The sequence below is a fragment of the Pongo abelii genome, chromosome 6, assembly GCF_028885655.2.
Source record: "Pongo abelii isolate AG06213 chromosome 6, NHGRI_mPonAbe1-v2.0_pri, whole genome shotgun sequence".
In the NCBI taxonomy this organism is placed as follows: Eukaryota; Metazoa; Chordata; class Mammalia; order Primates; family Hominidae; genus Pongo; species Pongo abelii.
Genome location: NC_071991.2, coordinates 28,816,224 through 28,835,142, shown reverse-complemented (window position 1 = coordinate 28,835,142; position 18,919 = coordinate 28,816,224). Strand labels below are relative to the sequence as shown.

The 18,919-nt window shown below is 42.3% G+C and overlaps 3 protein-coding genes and 1 pseudogene across 8 annotated transcripts in view; 2 read left to right on the top strand and 2 right to left on the bottom strand.

Moving 5' to 3' along the window:
- On the top strand, positions 2,777-3,669 carry PONPYGV1R-PS1950 (vomeronasal 1 receptor ponPygV1R-ps1950 pseudogene; annotated as a pseudogene).
- LOC129060658 (tricarboxylate transport protein A, mitochondrial-like) lies at positions 6,004-6,372 on the bottom strand. The gene has a single exon (XM_054560553.1). It carries the CDS (start codon positions 6,370-6,372, stop codon positions 6,004-6,006), a length of 369 nt encoding a protein of 122 aa, XP_054416528.1.
- A 2,386-nt stretch (positions 6,373-8,758) lies between these two features.
- On the bottom strand, positions 8,759-11,260 carry LOC100446249 (uncharacterized). Its single transcript, XM_054560761.1, has 3 exons — positions 11,195-11,260; positions 10,153-11,009; positions 8,759-8,920 (listed from the first exon to the last, which is right to left on the bottom strand). The coding sequence occupies exons 1-2, from the start codon at positions 11,258-11,260 to the stop codon at positions 10,173-10,175; spliced, it is 903 nt and encodes a 300-aa protein (XP_054416736.1). The 3' UTR covers positions 8,759-8,920; positions 10,153-10,172.
- The window catches only part of LOC129060657 (uncharacterized), a 26,430-nt gene continuing 18,336 nt past the window's right edge, over positions 10,826-18,919 (top strand). For 2 of the 6 annotated variants that reach the window (XR_008527504.1, XR_008527505.1), the window contains exons 1-2: positions 11,327-11,488; positions 12,057-12,220. Coding sequence is in view for 4 of the 6 variants with exons in the window: in XM_063725723.1 (XP_063581793.1) it covers positions 15,369-16,169 (801 nt within the window). In the remaining 2 variants the exon portion in view is untranslated. Of the gene's footprint in view, positions 11,285-11,326; positions 11,489-12,056; positions 12,221-14,573; positions 18,601-18,919 lie in introns of those variants that run through there. The other 4 variants (XM_063725724.1, XM_063725723.1, XM_063725722.1 and 1 more) reach the window with 4 other exon arrangements.

The following is an 18,919-nucleotide window of genomic DNA, read 5'->3' as shown; positions in this document are numbered from 1 at the left end:
AATCTCCAGCAACTGCCTGAAGCCATGTGGTACCTGCTGTCTGACCGCTTCATGTTCCAGTAAAAGGAGTGGCTCCTTTTGCCCCAGACTCTGACCACAATTTTTCTGCTGCAAGGGTCGCTCCCCAAGATGGGGGGGAATACCTCTAAATCGTCCTTTTATCAAACCCAAGCTGATGAGTTTCCTTTCTGACTACTCAACACAGGCTGTCTTGAGCCTGACCTTACTCCCAGCCACTAGGCGGCCAATCTTAGCCCGCCATGCCAAGGAGCCCTGCCCACCAATGAATCAATATTTTATCTCCGTCCTGAAGTTGCATCAGGATCTCATATCCCCCACCCTGTTAGATGAGGGGGTCCCGATGTGCTTTCCCAGTTCCTCTAAAATTGGAAAACTCTTAAGGATTGAGCCCCTGCCCCCCTCCATCATTTTATTTTTTGGCTGAGAAGATACCTCTAAATTGGGGGAACTTCTTCATCTCTCGTGGCTAAAATTTGTAGCAGGGATTTCACTCAGAACCTCTATGGGATTTGTGCGTGATGTGACTTCCACTGGACTTTGGGGTTCTCAACACATCATGTATTTTGGGGGTTCCCTTTTTGTCCTCTCCTCTATTCAAGGACTACTGCCTTACTTCATGAAAATACAGAGAATTTTGCTGAAAAAAAATAAAGTGTTTCAAATAAAACCTTCCCAACCTTTGCCTCTGGGGAAAACATAATTTTATTAAATTATTTATGTATGTATTTGACCTCTGCTCTAAAAAGAGACACTACTCACTTCACACAAGGCTGTTAGTTATTTAAAAACATCCTTGAAAAGATTGTCCAAATGGAAGCTTATATAAGATGTAAAACAAATTAACCAACAGGTCTATAAAAATTGGCTCCCAACAGAGTACAATATACACTTAAAAATACAGAAATATTGGTACAACCATTATAGAAACATTGTGAAGCTTTCTCAAATAATTAAAATAGAATTGCCATGTTATCCAGCAATTTCACTTCCAGATATATAACCAAAGAAAATAAAATTAGTATCTAAAAGAGACATCTGCCCTTCTGTATTCATGGCAGAATTATTTACAATGACCGAGACATGCAAACAATCTAGGTATCCATTAATAGCTGAATGGCTAAAGAAATTATGGAATATTTATATAATGGAATACTATTCAGCCATAAAAAAGAGAATTCTGCCATTTGCTACAATATGAATGAACCTAGAGGACATTAGGTTAAATGAAATAAGCTAGACACAGAATGACAAATACTGTTTGATTTCACTCATATATGAAGCCAAAAAAGTCAAAGTCATAGAAACAGTCCACAGTGGTTGCTAGGGGGTGGTGGGTGGCAGAAATGAAGACACGGTGATAAAAACTTTTAGATATAAAATAAACAAGTTCCGGTGATTTAGTGCATAGCATGGATGTTCACGAATGTTGTCTTAGGCTATCCTTATTTCTGTAATAAAATACTTTAGAACAGGTAATTTATATAGAGTCTAAACTTACTTCTCACAGTTACAGAGGCTGAGAAGTCCAAGACCAGGGCACTAGCAGATACACATAATAGTACCTGCTAATTACATTAATTTGATAATTACACTATATATATGTATGTATGTATGTATGTATGTATGTATTGGAGCTTCACATTTTAACCCTATATTCATTTTATGAAAACGTTACTCCTGTACAACTTTATTCTCTCTTTCCCTCCTAGTTTGGGTACTAATGTTTAAATCTACATATGTTAGAAACAACAGTTTGTAGTTATCTGCTTACATAATTTTATTTTTTTAAATAAGCTGAAATAGGAAAAAAGAGCACTTGTGTATTTACAGGTTTGTTTTGTTAAACTTCTTATTATTCATTATGTTATTTTAATCCTTCACTTTTTCTGATGTATTTTTTTAAATCTTTGTAGATACAAGTTATTATCTGGAAAGATTTTCTTAGCCCAATATATCTTTTCTTGAACCCACTTTCTCTGTGCTGTAATTAGCAAATAAATTAAATTTCTTTATGTTATAGCACTGAAGATCCCATTACAAACAATATTACACAGTTGCTTTTGACAATCAGATAATATGAGAAAAAATATTTCTTATATTGCCTTAAATATTTGTTACATTTACTAGTCCTCTTTGTCTTTTGGGGGCATTAAAATTATCTGGGATTACTTGCATTCAGCCTGAAAACTTATTTTTATTCTTTCTCAAATGATCTGTCTGCTATCAAAAAATTGCCTCAGCTTTTATTTACCTGAAATGTCTTTATTTTTTATTTATTTTTAATTGATAGTTTTTCTGAGGATAAAATTTTTAGTGGACATTTTTTCATCTTTGAGCATTGAAATATGTATATATTCTTAGAAGTTGAAAAGCTTTTAAGAAGAAAAAAAGTTTTGATCTGAGAATGTTCAGTGATTTGAGGAATTCAGAAGGGAAGGAAATGCTTTCTGAGGAGTGAGCCAGAAGTACTCTATGAGTATAGATAATGTGCACCCTACATAGGTGTGATTGTGGATGTATGGAAGTTTCAGATACGTATAACTTATTTGTTGTAAGATAAAATGCTTAGGCTACATTTTAAAGAATTTATATGAGATACTCCAGGCTAATCAAGATAAACGGGTAAAATTAAAATGATAATATTGGTAATAATTTTGACCGTGCAATAAATAATACTGATGATAGGATGTCTATTGCTTTTTCAGATATATAAAATATGATTCCTCTTCACCATTAAGACGACCATATTCCACTTATGATACTATTAAAAATTGCCCTTTTCTTCCAAGCTGGTATTGGACTCACAGCCAACACCTTCCTCCTTTTCTTCTGTATCTTCACACTCCCTCTGGACTGCAGTCCTAAGCCCACTGACCTCATCACCTGTCACCTGGCCCTTGTCCACTTAGCGATGCTCCTCACTGTGAGCTTATCGGCATCTCCGGACCTGTTTGAGTTACAGTATTTTCAGAATGACTTCAAGTGTAAGGTATTCTTCTACATGCATAGAGGGATGAGGGCTCTCCATCTGCACCACCTGCCTCCGGAGTGTGCTCCAGGCTGTCACCATTACCCCCAGCACCTCCTGGTTGGCAAGAATTAAACAGAAATTCACACTTTGCATCTTTCACTTCTTGGGGTTCTCAGTTTCTTTCTCCATAGTAACCTGCCCTCCTCAACTGTGGCCTCTTCTAATGTGACCGATAGCAATGTGCTAAGTATCAGTAAATACTGTTCACTTTCTTACATAAGCTACATCATCAGGAGTCTGTCTTTCATGCTGCCACTACTTGCAGATGTCTTCTTTGTAGCAGTCATGTTGCTCTCAAGGGTATACATGGTAATTATTTTGTCCAGGCATCAGAGACAACCCCAGTACCTTCCCAGCACCAACCTCTCTGCAAAAGCCTCCCCAGAGAAAAGGGCCACCCAGACCATTCTGATGCTGGTGAGTTGCTTTGTGGTTATGTATTGGGTGGGCCTCATCATCTCATCCTCCTCAACCCTGTTATGGGCTTATGACTCATTCATCATGGGTGTCCAGATGCTTATGGGCAACTTCTATCTGTTAGCCCTTTTATGCTAATTAGTTCTGATAATAGAATAATCAAAATTTTGCATAATGTGTTATATAAATATCATAGATGATAATAAATTATGAAAATAATTATCTGAAAAACAGATTTGGACATCAAATAATTCAAGAAGCAGGTGATTTTATATATTATTTTATTACACTTTTATTTCATCTAAATACTTTTGAAACCTATGCTGCCAAGAACTTGGTGGTTTCTTTAGTTTAGAGTCCACCATCATAGTCCCCTGTGTCCACAAGTTTCTTATATTTAATTTTGATCCCTTAAGTTTTATATAAGACAACTTTTCTATCTTCTTGAAGTGTACACTTAAGATGCTCCTGTTGGTAGATAAAATTTCTCTTTGTGTGTGTGTATGTGTTTTACTTCTGAAGGTTATTTAGTTTACCCTTCTTTATTAAATATATGCTAGCTGTGTATTCAGTTATAGGTTGAACAATAATTTTTCAGCACTCTTAATATTTCTTTCTCAGTTTTCTGCCTCTGCCTGGGCTGTGGAGATTTTGCTCTCACATGTGTAGATTCTCTCTCTCATGGCTTTGAAGTTTCTTCATTCTCTTTGGTGTTATGCAGTTTGACTTATTGTGTTGGATATCTTTCTTTATTGCTTTTTCTTTTTTGAATTTGGTGGCAGAATCTTGCTCTGTCACCCAGGCTGAAGTCTTGCCTCACTGCAACCTCCACCTCCCGGGTTCAAGCGATTCTCCTGCCTCAACCTCCAGAGTAGCTGGGATTACAGGCACCTGACACCATGCCCGGCTAAGTTTTTTGTATTTTTTTGTATTTTTAGTAGAGACGGGGTTTCACCTTGTTGGCCAGGTTGGTCTTGAACTCCTGACCTCAAGTGACCCGCCCTCCTTGGCCTCGCAAAGTGCTGTGATTACAGATGTGAGCCACTACACCCAGCGTCTTTATTGCTTGCTTTCAGGCACAGTGTCTCTTTTAGGCACATATCTGGTTTTTACTTTTAGAAATTTGTAAATAATTATTTATTAGTATGACTTATTATTTGTATGAATTCAAGTGAAATAATTGTGCTTTATTCTTTGTCATTCTATTCTTCACATATGTATAATTAAATTCATATTACTATTATTTTGTTTCTCTTTCTTTTATTTGGTTATATTCGTTCTGCTCAAAATTCCAGTTCATTAATCCAGTTCACTAATTCTCTCATCAACGTAGTCTAATTTTATAATTAACTCACATATCGTATATTAAATTTCTTTGTTTAAATTATTCCATTTCTATTTGACTCTTTTCCAAATTTCCTCATTCAGTTTATAGTTTCCTGCTCTTTCAAAAATTATTTTGATATCATCTTTTCCTCATTTTTTACCTAAACATTTAAAATATTTAAATTTAATATTTTATATTAATATTTACAAATATAAATATATTTATAATACTTTTTACATTTAAAATATTATAAGTATATTTCCAGTATGCAAAGTTTATGTGATATCAAATTTCTTCCAACCGGGCCAGGCACAGTGGCTCATGCCTGTATTGGGAGGGAGAGGCAATCGGATCACTTGAGGCCAGGAGTTCCAGACCAGCCTGGTGAACATGGTGAGACCCCATCTCTACTAAAAATACAAAAATTAGCTGGGCATGGTGAGGCATGCCTGTAATCCCAGCTACTCGGGAGGCTGAGGCAGGGGAATCACTTGAACCCGGGAGGCGGAGGTTGCATTGAGCCTAGATCCGGCCACTGCACTCCAGCCTGTAAAACAGAGCAAGACTCTGACTCAGAAAGAAAAATCTTCTAACCCTTTTTCCTCGTAGCTTATTTTCTTCTGTGCTTCATACTTTTTATTTATTTTTTATTTTTTACAATAGGATCCGGTTTATTCTGCCTTGGCAGGGTGATCCTCAGAGTGGTGGGTGTCACCCTCTCCCGGGCAGAGGGAGGGGCCGTGGGCCAGTCAAGCCAATGGTAGGAGAAGCGCTGGTGAGGGGCGGAATTTGGGGTTCAGGGGTGTAACCCCAAGAATGCAGTGAAACCAGGCCGAGGCCCAGAGGCAGCTGTGGTAGGCCAGGGCAGGGTGGAAGGCAGTGGACTGGACCCGGGCCGGGATGACAGGGCCAAGGACTCAGGCCACACTGGCACCCCGGGAGGCGGGGCGCAGTGTCGCATGACGTAGAAAATGAATCACAGGCCCAGGGCTCACAATAATCACATGGACAAGTGGGCACAGACTCACAGGCCAGATGGACCTCCAGCCACGGCCGGGCCAGACTTGTGGACACAGGGGCAGTGTCACATACAGACCACAGGGAGACATGGCACTAGGGGACAAATGGACTTGACGCCACAATGCACAGGGCAGGCCACAGAGCTCGAGGGACGTGGGCAGGGGCCTTTTGGCATTTCTCGCTGGAATCATGTGAGACAAGGGTGGTGGCCGCTCTGGAGGTGCCTGGGGGGTTCCCTCATGACCCCTCTGGGCTTAGTCCGTCCTCCACACTGTTGTGCAGCTTCTCCACCGCCTGGTAGAGGATAAATACTGTTACCCTTATCCCTGGTCACATCCAGGGAGACGCGGTCCAGCGGCCCAGGCGGGGGACAGTGCCGTTGTAGAGGTCCTTGAGCCCCTCCTTCCTCAGGATCTGCAGCCGTAGGCCGGTGTGTTCCGCATTTGTGCTGCTCCAGGCCCCGCATCCGGGTCTCGATTCCATCCAGAGGAGCGTTTCCCAAGACACTGGCTGCGCCCACAATGGTTCCGAAGACCCCAGCGACCAGCGGGTCCATGGGCTTGCTGGGGTTGTCCCCTCAGTACCAGTTGTGCAGGGAGGTCAGGAGGAGAAGCAGACGGCCTGGTTCCAGCCCTGCTTCAGCGTGGGTGCCATGAGGCCCCGGTGAGTCCCCTTGTTCTCGCACAATCTCCCTAACCTGGTGGGAGACTCCTCTGCACTGGAGGTCTGGCCGTGGATGAGCTTCACCTTGATGGCGTCCATGGAACATACGACCACCATGGCCTCGGCCACGCCAGCGCCCTGGCCGCACCGCAGCCAGCGCTGCTGTCAGGCAGTCCCTGGGCATCGCGCGTCTGGCTGCTGTGGAACCGGAACATTCAGAACCCAACGCCGCCCTGGAGACAGAGCCGCAGAGCAGGGAGCCGAGGCCGCGGTGCCGGCCCGGGACGCCGTGACCGCGACAGTGCGCACGCGGGTTCCATGCGCGGTGCCCGGCTGGTGCCAGCGCTTGTCCTGCTGCAGCTACGACCTCCCGCGCTCCGTGGGGAGCGGACGCCCATTTCAATGCCGCCGGCCAGGCCGCCTGCTGGGGTCGCCTTCCCCGGAGCCTCCGCTGGGCCTTCCCGGACTCGGCGCGGCATGGCCACGGCGGGCGGGAGGCGGGCGCCCGCTGTGATCTGAAGTCCCAGCCTCCTAAACTCCGCACTGGGACCTTAATTTGGTTTTAACACAAATAAAGATCTCACTAAAGATAAAAAGGGATGTCTTGGCTTCTAATTTTTGTTAAAAGCAATAGCATTATGTTGTATAGGATAGTGCATTGGGGTAAATCTTTATTATTTTTATTTTTTCATCAGCCCACTGACATTGAAAGGGGATAGTTTTTAGGTTATTGACGAGCAGTTTTCTCTCAGATAGGCCTTAGTGTAGGGGTTTGTGGTCACGTTGATAAGAGGGTAGGCTGGGGTTAAAAGCCGTTATGGCAGTAACAACCTTCTGAGGACCAGAAAATTCAAATCCCTCTCATGATACTTTGCTAATATCTCCTGAGTTTGCTGTGCCTTCCCTTTGTGCCTCTTCCCACATGTGGTTTCTTGCACTTGGCCCAGCTATATTCCACTGTTTTGACTCCATGCTTCTTAGCCTGGTGGCAGTGGTGAGGGAGTGAGGAGATCTCTAATGTTCTGAGGAAGCCTCAGACTTAGCACTGTGAACTGGGGTGTGGGGTTACTGACCGTTGAAGAGTTTCCTGCCCCTCCTGTATATGCAATGCCAGGACAAAAGCATATTCCTGTCCCTCCTTGTCCATGGTAGGGGAAACATGCTCTTTCTCCATGCTCTTAACTCCCAGTTGAAGTGGGCCTTGAACAGTGCCCTGTAAATTAATGGTTTCTTTTCTTTATGGGAGATGCATCTGTGCAGAAATGCGGGTGTTGGCCTTGTTCCTTCACCCTCAGTTCCATGAGTTTTTCCCCAGTGCCCTCTGGCTCAGGTTTGGATGCTCTTTCTCCACAGATTAGGCCCTATGTTATATAGGAGAGATGTGAGGGCTGTGTCTCCAGAGTTGCAGCAGTGGATGGGATAGTGGTCCCTCCCCATCAGCACTGTGTGGGAGCATCCTCAGGATTCTACCCCATCTTCCCTGACAGGCCTTGTAGGCTTCCTAGAAAAATCATACACAACGGTGTAAACCCTATGTCTGTAGACTCCAGGGTTTCTCATTCTCCTCACCCACCCACACACAGCCACCAGGAACTAGTTCAAAAGTTCTGGCTTAATTTTACCAGATTACATGGTCTTCAGGGTGCACATAAAAGCCTGGAGCCTGTGTGACCTGCAGGCTTTCTGCATCCCCTGATGTTGGGTTTGTAGTCTGCCCTGTGACCTCAGTTCTCTAAAGGGCTCAGGAGAAACCATCCATTCATTTGAAGTTTCTCCAGCATTTTTGTTTGTTTGTTTAATGTGTAGGAGCAACTCTTTGTCAGGTCCCTACATCTACAAACTTAACTCAGAAACTAATATTTTTAAATATATTTCTTTTCTATCATACTTTTAGTGCTCCTCCATCTAGGCTAATTGTTCTTCATTATTTTTTATATTTGTATGTCTTTATCTATTTTAAAATCAGGTTTAATTCCTTCTTAATCTAATTAATAACTTTTCATTTATTTCCCTATGTAACTTTCTTTTCAGACGTTTCAAGTATTGCTGTGTGTTTCAAGTGGAGGAGGTCAGATTACAACTGACATTTGTCCTTGACTACTGGACATATCACACCAGCCCTGATTGCAGTTATACTTGAAGCCAGATCTACCCTTAACATATATTCGTTTTACTATTCAATAAATATTAACTTATCCTGAATGGTATATATTGTTACAGTTGTAGGTTTATGGACCTGAATAGACAATAAAATAAATAAAACCCAAATTACATGGCTTCAGGAGGGTATAACTTTTTATTAAGTTTTTGGTTAAAACATTTTTGCCTTTCTCTGATTTGCAACTTTGAGTGATTGCCTTGAAAAAGGAACCAGAGTTGAAACTGAAGTAGTAGGTGTTGGTGAGATTTTGATGGCTAAGAGCATCGGGCTCATTTTGTAACTGAAAGGGAAATTAGAAAAGATCACCAGTTCCATATGATCACAATGCATTTGGAATAATCACCATGGCAACCCATGACTTGTATTTTAGGAGAGAAGAATTGGAAATAAAATGACCAAGCATAAAGCTGACCCAGTCTACATGGATCTTTGTCTTTAAAACATATCTGCAAAACTCATGTAGGCAGTGTATAAATAACTTGTCAGACATATCATTTATGCCAAGGTTCTTCTTGAATTTTCAGGATTTTGCTTCTCCAGTAGTGAGTGTGTTACTGAGCAAAAGGGGCTTTCTATCCAAAACACTAGAACCCAAAACTGTGGCACTGGGTTTTTCTTTTTAAGAATAAAAAAAAAAAAAGCTTCTTCTTATTACAATTTTTGTTTATATTATAATTATGTAATTATAATTTTAATTTTATTATAAATTTGTTTATTATAATTTTTATTTCAGTATCATTTAGAGTACAAGTGGTTTTTGGTTACGTGGATGAATTATATAGCAGTGAATTCTGAGATTTTAGTGCACCTGTCACCTGAGTAGTTTATATTGTACCAGATAGGTAGTTTTTTCATCCCTCATCCACCTCCCACCCTCTGCTTCTGAGTCTCCAAAGTCCATTACATCACTGTGTATGCCTTTGCATACGCATAGCTTAACTCCCACTTATAAGTGAAAAATAATAGTATTTGATTTTCCATTCCTGAGTTATTTCACTTAAAATAATGGCCTCACATCCCTTGCCCTGAAATTAACAGCCAGCAGGGGTGTCCTCAGTATCAAAACAAGTGGGCCACACAAAGCCCTCGAGGTCTCCAAGAACCCAGGTCTATGGGGTGCAGCCCTGCAAGGTGGAAAAACTGACCAAGTCTTCCTTCCAGCCAAATCTGGAAGAAAGGCCTCTTGCCTGGAGCAGTGTTCCTGGTACCCAGGCCTCTGTGGGCATCCCTCAGCACAAAGACCCTCTCCAAGGGGCATGGGCCGGCCTTCCAGGACCACCAGCCCAGCTCCAGAAGCCCATGGGTCATTCCCACCCTCACCTGACTGAGCTGTCCCTGAGGCTAAGGCCCAGCAGCATGAAGAGACTTCCACAGAAACCAGGGCAATAGGCTGCTCTCTGGCGGCACTGGGGGCTCAGGGTCTGGCTAGCCTGTCCCTGGCTCAGGTCACATGCCTGGAAATTAGGGTTTGCTCCTCTGCTCTTAGCATCTCCTGGGTAAACCAATAATTACCCTCCTTCATGTCTCAAAATTCACATCCATGTAAAAGGCGCTGGTGAGGGTGACATTTCCAGGAAACCACAGCCCATGTCAATCCCCTGCAAAGCTGTGACCTTGTCCGCGGGCAGGTCAGGCGGCGACTTCTCCCAAAAGCCGGTGAACTGGCGCTCTGCCTGGAGAGCGCGGAGGGCAGCAGCACAATGGACAGCGTCTGGGACCTCAGGCCAGTTCCACAGCTGCCTAGGAAAGCAGGCGGCTCCTGTGCTGGAGGAGGCGTGATGCTCTGGAGGGAAACCGAGCTGAGCAGCGAGAGGTGGTGTGAGGCTGAGACCCGCCCGATTTAGGCAAAGACGAGGTGCGCTTCGCAGCGTCACACCCTTCTCACTGCCCAGCCCCAACTTGCCCCTTAAGTCCCTCTCCGGACTCACTCCCCTTAGCCAGGGATGGCACAGAATCAGTGGCCAGCATAGGTTTGGAAGCAGCGAGGTCCACACGGCTTGCCCCTCCCTCCAGGACTGCTCACCACCACTGAGCCTGGCGCTTGCTGGGACTGTAGGCCGGTAGCCCTGCGACCAACAGCCGAAAGCGGTTAAGAAACTACTCCTCCCAGAATGCCTGGCGAGGCGCGCACCACGCGGCCCCTTCCTCCAGGCATTTGCACCACCCCCCACTCCCGTTGCATGCTGGGATTGTAGTTGATCGCCTGCGATCAACGGCCGGAAGCGGCTAAAACTACTCCTGCCTGAATACCCGGCAGGGGCGCACCGCGCTATGTCTACCTCCAGGGATCCGCACCGCTCACGGTCCTGTTTAGTGCTGGGATTGTAGTCCTGCGAGCCTACGACTAATAGCTGGGTGCGGATAAGAGACTACAGCTCCCCCCATTCCCAGCAAAGGTCCCTCCTCCACCGAGCTCCTCCAGGCTTCCAGTGCAGTTCCGCCGTGCGGAGGGAAGCTTGGCTGTTCACAAACCTCTCCTGCCCGCGAGGAGACCGGCTTGGACGGGGAGGCTGATCTCACCTTGTAATTGTGACACGGTGTCTCCCCAACGTGCCGGCTTCATGACTTGTGCCCAGAGTTTGATTTTCCACAGACCAGGTAGAGGCCAAGAGCCTCTCATAGCCGATACAGCAGGGTTGCTATGGTAACGCTTGCCCCCCCCCCCCCCAGTAGCCGGCTCGACACCGCTCTTTCCTTCTGAAGGGCCACTCGTTTTAGCCACGTCCTCTTATTGTCCCTCCCCTGGCCACACCCCTTCAGACATGCGCAGTGCTCCCCTTGGGCCAGCGCCGGAAGCTCCCTCGTGAGTGTCCGGAAACTATCAGCTCACTCACTGCCTCATGTGAAGGTACCCAGTCTCTGGTAACCTGGCACTTCCCTTTTGAAAACCACCTTTTTCTCTCTGTCTGGGCTGCTACGAATCCCCTTGTACTGCCCAGATGCACCTGTTGGACCCCGGGCTGGCTGCATGGCCCACACCTGGGTCAGGCCTCGCACAGGGACGCTCCTGCCACTATAATAACAATGAGAAAATGTCCCAGGGAAAGGCCTGACCCTGCTGCATCCAGTCAGGAAACTGCCATGGGGAAGGGACCACTTAAACGACTTTGCGAGCCACATCCACCACTTCTTTGTCCCCCACCCAGGCTGGTTCCCAGGCCTTGGGGTCCTAGTGTGGACCTCCCGGCCGTAATTAACGCAGGTGCAGGACCAGAGAGCGCCTTGGTTCCTCCCAACACATGAGGAAGTTTGTGTGGTGAGGTTTGGACGGTGTCTTTGTTTTTGCTCTGAATAGGGTGCCCTGGAAAAATCTTTACCTCTTTTTAAATACTCCCTTTGGAACCACTTTTAAGACTTTGCCGGTGGAAGTTAACAGTGATCACTTTTTCAATCCATTTTTCCATTTGCTTTTTTAGATTAACCCTTAAGTACTCCACACTACACGCTTCTGAAACTGGGGTAGGCACAGTGTCAGTTCTGTGCAGGGCGGACGCAGCAGGACAGAATCTCCCTGGGCATACTTCTAGAACATCTATTTTACTGCAAGATTTTGAAGAAACAAATTTAATTGATTTCCAAGGTAAGAAATTAAACCTTGAAAAATAGACTAAAGAGTCATCTGCGCCTGACTTATCAGACTTTCTGCAGGAAGAAAACTCTAAGGAGAGCATATTGTCCATTATTATAAATAGTGAAAATGAGAAAACATAGCAAGTCCCTTGAAAACCCTGTCCTGCCAGTTTTCTAATAGGGCCTTGGTATGGTTTTGTGTATATTTTCTTTTGAAGTGTGCTCATCTTTTGAATATACAAATTTGAGGTTTTGACCAAATTTTGCAAGTTTTCAGCTATGAGTTGTTTATTTGCTTTTGTATTATATTTAATTGTTCTGTCTCTCCTTCTTCTCGGACTCAGTCATTCCACAGGTCTCTAAGGAGCTTTTCATTTTCTTCAAACTTGTTTAACTCTTCAGATTGGATGATGATGATTTCTATTGCTGTCTTCTGTTTCTACTGTTTATAAACTCTAAGGTCTTTTTTAATTTTTCATTTCATTATCTCTGTATCCCATTCTTTTTATAATTTTCATTTCTCTGTAATGGTGTCTCGCCCTGTCACCCAGGCTGGAGTGCAGTGGCCGATCTCAGCTCCTGCACCCTCCTCCTCCCAGGTTCAAGTGATTCTCCTGCCTCAGCCTCCCAAGTAGCTGGGACTACAGGCACACGCTGCCACACTCAGCTAATTTTTGTATTTTTAGTAGAGATGGGGTTTCACCATGTTGGCCAGGATGGTCTCAATCTCCTGACCTCATGATCCACCCACCTCGGCCTCCTAAAGTGCTGGGATTACAGGTATGAGCCACCGCCCCCAGCGTTTTTGGTGTTTTATCAAAGGAGCAAAACCTGAGGTAATTCAGATTCTGCTCCTTGTTATCTTCTAGGAGTTTTGTGAGTTTTCCTTCTATATAGGTCTATGATCCATTCTTAGTATACTATTTCTGTGAAAGTTGTCAGGTCTGGGTTTAGGGGTTTTTTTCTTCTTTTCTCTTGCATGTGGATGTCCAGTTGTTCCAGTACTGTTTGTTGAAAAAGTATTCTTTCTCAATTGAATTGCCTTTGCTTTTTCCTCAAAGATAAGCTGACTATATTTTATGGGTCAATTTATGAGCTTTATCTTTTGTTTGATTGATCTGTTTCTCTATTATTTTTTACCAGTACCGTGTTGTTTTGATTACTGTAGCTTTACAGTAGTGCTTACAGTTGGGTAGTGTCATTCCTATAACTGTTTTCTTGGTTCTTCTGAGTCTTTTACCTTTCCATATAAACTTTAGAATCAGTTTGTCAATATCCACAAACTAGCTTTGTGGAATTTTGATTGGGATTGCACTGAATATGTAGATCTAGTTGGGAAGTACTGACATTTTAACAATGTTGAATCCTTCTTTACTTGAATGTGGATTATCTCTCCATTTATTTAGATCGTCTTTGATGTTTTCACAGTTTTGTAGTTTTCTTCATATAGATTCTATATTTATATTTATTTTGTTATATTTGTACCTAAGAATTTCATTGTTATTGGTGCTAGCATAAATGTCACTGAATTTTTAAATTTCAAATTCTAATTACATTACTGATATATAGGACAGTAATTGACATTTGTATATTAATCTTATATTGTGCAAAGTTGCTATAATTGCTCATTAAAATTGGTTATTCTAAGATTTTGTTTTGTGATCTTTTTGTATTTCTCCATAGGTAATTATATCATCTGTGCAAAAAGACTGTTTTATTTCTTCCTTCCCAGTCTATGTACCTTTTCTATTCCTGTCTTATTGCATTACCTAGGGCTTATAGTATAATATTATATAGGAATGGTGAGAGGAGACATCTTTGCCTTGCTCCTGATCTTAGCAGGAAGGAATCTAGTGTTTCTACATTCAGTATGTGGTTAGATGCAGGTTTTTTTTTTTTTTTCTTGAGATGTCGTCTCGCTCTGTCACCAGGCTAGAGTGCAGTGGCGTGATCTCAGCTCATTGCAACCTCTGCCTCCCGGGTTCAAGCAATTCCTTGCCTCAGCCTCCCAAGTAGCTGGGACAACAGGCATGCACCACCATGCCTGGCTACTTTTTTGTATCTTAGTAGAGATGGGGTTTCACCATGTTGGCCAGGATGGTCTCAATCTCCTGACCTCATGATGCACCCACCTCAGCCTCCCAAAGTGCTGGGATTACAGGCGTGAGTCACTGTGCCCGGCCAGATGCAGGTTTTTTTAATAGACATTATTTATGAAATTAAGGAAGTTTTCCTCTATTTCTAGTCTGCAGAGAGTTTTTCTCATGAATGGGTTTTGAATATTGTCAAATGATTTTTCTGAATGTATTGATGAAATCTTATCTTTTTAAAACTTAATATGATGAACTAATTTTTTTTTAAAGACAGAGTCTTGCTGTGTTGCCCAGGCTTAGTTTGAACTCCTGGCCTCAAGTGATCCTCCCTCCTTGGCTTCCTACTGCATTAGGATTACAGGTATAAGCCACCACACTTAGCCTAATTTATTTTCAAATGTTGAACCAGCCTGGCATGCCTGTAATAAATCTCACTGGGTTGCAGTATATAATTATTTTTTACATTTTTGGACTTGATTTCTTAATATTTTGGTGAGGATTTTTGCATCTTTCTTCATGTGAGATATTGTCCTGCATTTTTTTCTTGTAATGTCTCTGTCTGAATTTGGCATTATGGTAATCCTGGCCCCATTGAATAGTTTGAAAGTATTCACTCTGCTTCTGTTTTCTGGAGGAGATTGTAGAGGGTTGGAATAATTTCTCTTAAATATTTGCATAAATATACTAGTTACCTCATCTGGGTCTGGTACTTTCTATTTGGTAAGGTTACTTATCATTGACCCAATTTCTTTAATAAATATAGTACTATTCAAATTGTCTGTTTCTTATTGTGTGAGTTCTGGTAGGTTGTTTCTTTCAAAGAATTTGTCTATTACATTTGGGTTATCAAATTTGTGGGCAAAGAGTGGTTTATAATGTTTCTTTATTATTCTTTAATTCTTCATGGGATCAGTAATGATAGATCCTCTTTCATTTCTGAAATTAGGACTGTGTCTTTTGTCTTTTTCAACCAAAACTAAAAAGGAACATTTTAAAAAGTGAAAGCTGTTTTTGATAAACTATCTAATTTCCCATGATCTGCAACTGTGGGTACATAGGAAGTACATGGAAACGGATGTTTGGCAGAGCTTGCCAGCAAATTCTTTTCTGCATCAAGAAGGCATGCCTCTCAGCATGACACTCTTAAGAGGCAGAAAGGTGACAAAAGAAGGATGTGATCTGCTCCTGGTGAAGACAAAAGAAGGATGTGATCTGCTCCTGGTGAAGACAAAAGAAGGATGTGATCTGCTCCTGGTGAAGACAAAAGAAGGATGTGATCTGCTCCTGGTGAAGACAAAAGAAGGATGTGATCTGCTCCTGGTGAAGACAAAAGAAGGATGTGATCTGCTCCTGGTGAAGACAAAAGAAGGATGTGATCTGCTCCTGGTGAAGACAAAAGAAGGATGTGATCTGCTCCTGGTGAAGACAAAAGAAGGATGTGATCTGCTCCTGGTGAAGACAAAAGAAGGATGTGATCTGCTCCTGGTGAAGACAAAAGAAGGATGTGATCTGCTCCTGGTGAAGACAAAAGAAGGATGTGATCTGCTCCTGGTGAAGACAAAAGAAGGATGTGATCTGCTCCTGGTGAAGACAAAAGAAGGATGTGATCTGCTCCTGGTGAAGACAAAAGAAGGATGTGATCTGCTCCTGGTGAAGACAAAAGAAGGATGTGATCTGCTCCTGGTGAAGACAAAAGAAGGATGTGATCTGCTCCTGGTGAAGAGCCACCTGACTCTCCCTCAGCTGCACATAGTGGCCTTAACGTGCATCTTGCTAGAAGGGGCATGCAAGCCAGGGGCTGCCAGCCAAGCCATACAGGCCAAGGGCAGTTTCAAGTCTGCCTTTTATTTCATCGGACTGTTCTAGTAAGCAGCTAGAGTTTTATGAACACTGTAAACTCTTTATCATATTTCTTTGCTATTTCTGGAGGATTTGTTCTAGGAGTCCTCTTGTATACCAAAATGCATGGATACACAAGTTCTTTATATATAATGGCATAGTATTTACATATAACCTATGCATATTCTCCTGCATACTTTAAATCTTCTCTAGATTACTTTTAATACCTAAATTGTTGTTATACTGTATTGTTTAGGGAATAGTGAAAAGAAAAATAAAATTCTGTAAATTTTCAGTACAGAAACCTTATTAAAATATTTTTGATTCGCATTTGTTGAATCCAGGAATGCAGAAATAAGGAGGGACAGTTCTACCTATGTTTGGAGTCCATGAATGTGTCATCTTGCTGTGTTTGTAAATGGAAATTTATTTCACAAAATGACTCAACTGCTTCTTCACTAACATGTTCAAAAACTTGCAAGAAGCAGCCAGGCATGGTGGCTCACACCTGTAATCCCAGCACTTTGGGAGGCCCAGGCAGGAAGATCACCTGAGGTTGGGAGTTCGAGACTAGCCTGACCAACATGGAGAAGAATCGTGTCTACTAAAAATACAAAATTAGCCAGGCACGGTGGCGCATGCCTGTAGTCTCAGCTACCTGGGAGGCTGAGGCAGGAGAATTGCTTGAACCCAGGAGGTGGAGGTTGCAGTGAGCAGAGATCATGCCATTGCACTCCAGCCTGGGCAACAAGAGCAAAATTCCGTCTCAAAAAAAAAAAAAAAAAAAAAAAAAAAAAAAAGAGAAAAGAGAAAAGAAAAGAAAAACACTTGCAAGAAGCAAAATAAGAATTGAGAAAGGGGAAAGATGATGACTGAGAGTTGGAAGGTTGCACATTTTCACAGAAAAGTAGAATGGAATTATAACAAGCACTCTGATAGGAAATCATAGTTTATTTCTCACAACTGTCCCTAAAAAAATACAATGGTTGGCAGAAAAGACAAGAAATGAGATAGATTATAAATTTACTGGAGAAGAGAAAAAATAATTCCCAGAAGTAAATTGTCAATGAGTTTGAAAGCAGGTAAAATATAAGTGCATTATCCCTACTCTTTCTGAATAATTTTACAACCTTGTGCAACAGGAGCTTCTGTCACTGCAGAACCAGGGTCACCTGTGGAAAGTCCTTGCTGAAGCCATCTCCCTGTCTGCCTGTCCCTCAGGCCCAGGAGTCATGAGTCCTTTCTCCAATAAGTTATTCAGTTGGCTGGCAGCAAACCCTGGTAAGATTCTTCCAGGCAGCTACTTTTTATCTTAGATTTTAACGGAAACTCATGAAGAAATGTCTTAAGACCTAAACTCCCAAGTCCCTTACTGTATCATTTTGAGTATTAGGAAATCAGTCAGAGGTCTTTTCAGCATCTCTGAAATCACAATGCAAAAATAGCCCCAGCTTCATAAGGCCGATTCTTGGTATCTCTGTTCTGCAAAGTAGGGTAAGCAAGATGCCACAAAAGGCAGGTTGAATGCAGCATTATCCTCACTCCAACAACAGAACTATCATACTTTAAGTAACCCAGCAGGTCTTTAAAATAAAGAAATTATAAAACATAAGGAAAAACTTTCTTGAGAGGAAAAAATTTACAAATCAGAGGAAAATCTTCTAGAACTTTTACATCTTATAACAAATAAATCATATGCTTTATTGTTTTCCTCTGAGTACATCATCAGTACTTCCGTAATACTTCTGATTTTTAGCTTGAAAACAGCAGTTGCTTAAAAAAAAACACAGGGACACAAAACAAAATCCCAGAAATGTATAATTATTTTTTTAAGCTGATAAAGGAGTAACACACCACTGACTTCTCAGGGAAAAGCTTTCAAGCAAAGCAGTCATTTCTGGTGGGGATTATAGAAGAGGGAGTTCTCATGGTGAAATGGTGGAACTAATCCAGAACAATCCAGATTTTTAGTATTGACAAAGGGATTTAATCAGTTGCCCAGGAATACTCACTAGGAAATCAAACTTCCATCATTCTTGGAAGAATTTCTGGAACTTCCCCTTTGGAAACAAATTTTTATCTTCAAAAATACCAGACAATAGAAGAAAAGAAATAAAAAAGCAGGCAGAGGAAGATGAATCTTGCTTAGGCAGGGACTGAAAGGGAATTAGTGCCCACAGGCCACCTTTTTCAGAGCCCACTGTGTGACGGCTTTCCCCAGGACCACACGTGTCCCGCTGAACAAGAAGAGTCCGCAGGGACCTTCACCTTATCCTTCCCCAACATCAAAACCAAAATGGAACAACCTACCATAAGAATACGAGTATATATCACAACTTCCATTACATTTAAAGCATGCAGAGTATCTAATTGCAAATTCAAACAGTGGAAAAACAAATCTACTTGCCTCCTGGCTACAGCCTTACTCTTTTAAGAGAATGTGGTCTATGCTTTCTAATATCATCACCAGGGATAACCACAGGTTAGTGTGGCATAGAACCACCTCCATGCAGAGGTAAATACGCATTTATTTTTTATAAAATAAGAATTATCCTGTACTTTTATACCATACTTTTAGAATATAACAGTTCTTATGATCATTTTATAATTATTTGAAACAACTTCAGTAGCTATATAACATTAAATCAAAAGAATATTTCATAATTTTTCCATTTTCCTATTGGACATTGAGTTTGCTCTCATGAAGTTTGTATTTGTGTGATGATTTCGGGGAAGTTTCTCGGCCTCACTAGACTGAAAATCTTGTGATGGTGGTC

Coding starts and splice junctions, on each gene's coding strand:
- LOC129060658 (XM_054560553.1), bottom strand. CDS start 6,372: ATGGACCCGCTGGTCGCTGGGGTCTTCGGAACCATTGTGGGCGCAGCC.
- LOC100446249 (XM_054560761.1), bottom strand. CDS start 11,260: ATGAGAGGCTCTTGGCCTCTACCTGGTCTGTGGAAAATCAAACTCTGG. Junction 11,010..11,194: donor GGGCACAAGTCATGAAGCCG/GCACGTTGGGGA, acceptor GGGGAGCTGTAG/TCTCTTATCCGCACCCAGCT.